General features: G+C 51.7%; 1 protein-coding gene across 1 annotated transcript in view; it reads left to right on the top strand.

Annotated features, from left to right (window-relative positions):
- The window catches only part of VRTN (vertebrae development associated), a 2,317-nt gene extending 2,115 nt beyond the window's left edge, over nt 1-202 (top strand). Inside the window, exon 4 of the mRNA XM_010855751.1 lies at nt 1-202. This exon is cut by the window's left edge and continues 15 nt beyond it. Coding sequence (XP_010854053.1) covers nt 1-202 — 202 coding nt within the window.
- The last annotated feature ends 2,802 nt before the right edge of the window (nt 203-3,004 follow it).

The following is a 3,004-nucleotide window of genomic DNA, read 5'->3' as shown; positions in this document are numbered from 1 at the left end:
GGACGCCCAGGTGCTGCTGATGGACATGTTGGCCACCACGAAGTTCAAGGCCCAGGCCAAGCTGTTCCTGCAGAAGCGCTTCCAGTCCAAGAGCTTCCCCTCCTACAAGGAATTCAGCACCCTCTTCCCCCTCACCGCCCGCTCTACCTACTACATGTGGAAACGCGCCCTCTACGATGGTCTCACTCTGGTGGACGGCTGACAGGGAGGTGTGCAAGGGGCTGGGAGGAAGGAGGACCACTTGGGAGAAGGTCAGAGGCCTGAGTCACCCCCTGGCTTGGCCAGGATCCCTTTTGCCTCCACGGTGTCTACCGTGACTCCGAGGGCAGCTTTGTGTTGTTTCCCAGCTCCAGGGCAGAGAGAGCCAGAGACCGGCCATCTGGCCTCCTGTAGACAGCTGCAGGACCAGGGATGTTCTCTTCAGTTGTTTACCATTCTTATTTTTATTATCGCGTCTTGGTTTTTTTAGTCTTTTGATTTAAGTGAGTTGGCTGGGCCCCCTTGCTCGTGTTGGAAGCTCTATGTATGTGGGGACCCGAAGGGAGGTTGGTTAGCTACAGCCGCTTTCAGCTTTTCCCAGGGACACAGGGAGTATTGTAGCGTGGCCATCTGTCCCATTGGGCAGAATATATGCCTTCAGTTTCTTTTGGGGGTTGGCACCCTCTTTACTCAAAGATGTTTCCCAAAGCAATGTTAGAGATCAGATGTGGAGCAGGTCATAACTTCTGCTTGGTGCCCCTAAGGGAGAGGGTGCCAGGTTCCATATGAGCAGAAGCAGAGATGAAGAAGGACCAAGGTTGACCTTTAGGGGAAGGTCCTGAGCCTGATCACTGAGGGCTGACCTGTTCATTGCGAGGAGTTTGGTAAAGGGCCAGGGGGGAGAGAGCCTTGGGTCCCTGCTTTCTGGTGCTTGGTGCATCTGCTGTGGACCCCTCAGCCCTTGGGGACCCCCATTTTTCTGTTGAGCTCTGCAGAGCCCATGCCCCGTCTCCAGTGAGAGACCACACAGGGGCCAGGCAGGTGAGAGACTGACTTTGCATTGTCCAAAATGAAGTTGGAAAACCAAAGAAATAAAGTGATGTGGTGCTCACAGCCCCTGGTCTCTGGTATTTGTTTTTGCTCTAAGTGACTGCTCCTTCCCATGTTCCCTTTGATTTAAGGGGACTGAGAGTGACCATTTCTTTTCCCAGGTCCAAGACTTGGACAGAGGGAATTGCTCTGGGGTTTCTGCTTAGAATTAGATGTTGACCTTGGATGTTCTTCCAGCTGGGGCAGGGCTTTGGCTGCCTGGAGAGATACTTCCCAACAAATGGGAGTTGTTTAGTTGTTCAGTAATGTCTGACTCTAGCCTGCCAAGCTCTGTCTGTGGAATTCTCTAATCAGGAATACTGGAGTGGGTTGCCATTTCCCTCTCCAAGGTATCTTCCTGACTCAGGGATCAAACCTGTGTCTCCTGCATTGGCAGGCAGATTCTTTACCTCTGAGCCACTTGGGAAGCCCCAACAATGGGAGAAAACTGGCCAACTCAGTATGCTCAGAGGCCAGGCCAGCATGAGTGTCAAGTCAGTGTCAGGCTTCTTTAGTCTTTGAAATGCACCCAGGCAGGCTAGGTCCAGTCGCAGGTGAGGAAACCAAGCCACAGCGTGGTTCACTTGCATGCCCCCTCCAGCATGGCGGAGTATTAAGGCCAGACTTTTGCTTGTTGCAATGCCGTGTCCCTGGAGGAGAAGTTCCCTTTGGCCCTTTCTCCTTGTGTCTAGGTATTCCGTAGTAGCTATCATCCTCCTGGTCTTGGGGAGTCATTGTTGGTTCTGCTATTTTTCACCCCCGCATTGGTGCATCAGTGAGTTCCATTGACTCTGACTCTAAAGTATGCCCCTCCCCTTCATGCTGCTGCCCCACCATCTCTCCTGGTCCACATCTCAGGTTCTCCCTGGCTCCTCCTTCCACTCCTGCCTTATACAATCCATTCTCCAGAGGGCAACCAGAGAGATCTGAAAGCGAAGTCGGGTTCTGTCACTTTCCTATCTGAAAGGTGTCAGCGGCTTCCCTTCACTCTTAGAATTCCTTGCATTGCCTTACACAGTCCTTCCTTCATAAACTGGGCCCTCTGTTGTCCTTACCACCACATGCAGCCACGCTGGCTGTCTGATCTTGAGCGTGCTGTGCTTACTCTCACTTTAAGGGCCTTCGCCTCTGTTCCTTTGGACTCTTTGCTCTCTGCCTGGAGTGCTTTGCCTTGTTATCTTTACAGGGCACGCTCCCTAACATTCAAATCTGAGTCACTGCCCCACATCCCATCTACATTCTCTACGTGGTGCTTATTCCCATCTGTTTTTGTTGTTTATTTACTTACTTGATTGTCTTATCCCCACACCTCCTTAACCGTATAAACCCCTTGAAAAGCAGGGCTGTCCCTGGCCTGGTTTACACCACCATATCCCCAGCAGGTAGATTAGTTTCTGACCCACAGTAGGCACCACAGTTTGTTGAAAGAAGGAATGAATGAATGCAATGTGATGTCTCACTGTTAACTCTTCAGCTGCCTCTTTTTTTTTAAATCAAACTGAATCCTATTTCTTGTTGACCATTTTTTTCCCCCATCCCTGCCCACCTCATCTAGGCCAGTGACTTTGCTCTCATCTCTGATTTTTGAATGGTTTCCAAATGGATTCTGCCTCCACTTGGACTATCCCATTTCAGCCTCCCTGACAAAGCCCAGAGTGATCTCTGGTCCCTCTGTTGCCCTTACCACCCCTGCTTGCCCTTGCCCCCTACCTGCTTTTCCAGGAACCATGCAGCATTGTCATGGCGTGGCCATTGTTCTCTCTCTCACCCTGTGGGGTCTCTACTGAACCCCCAGTGGCATTGTAGTTGCTTGCTGCTGCTGCTACTAAGTCACTTCAGTCGTGTCCGACTCTGTGCGACCCCATAGACGGCAGCCCACCAGGCTCCCCGTCCCTGGGATTCTCCAGGCAAGAATACTGGAGTGGGTTGCCATTTC

The sequence above is a fragment of the Bison bison genome, unplaced genomic scaffold (genome assembly GCF_000754665.1).
Source record: "Bison bison bison isolate TAMUID 2011002044 unplaced genomic scaffold, Bison_UMD1.0 scf7180017864368, whole genome shotgun sequence".
NCBI classification, from domain to species: domain Eukaryota; kingdom Metazoa; phylum Chordata; class Mammalia; order Artiodactyla; family Bovidae; genus Bison; species Bison bison.
Note: the sequence above shows the minus strand (reverse complement) of the source record. Positions and strands in the feature narration are given on the sequence as shown.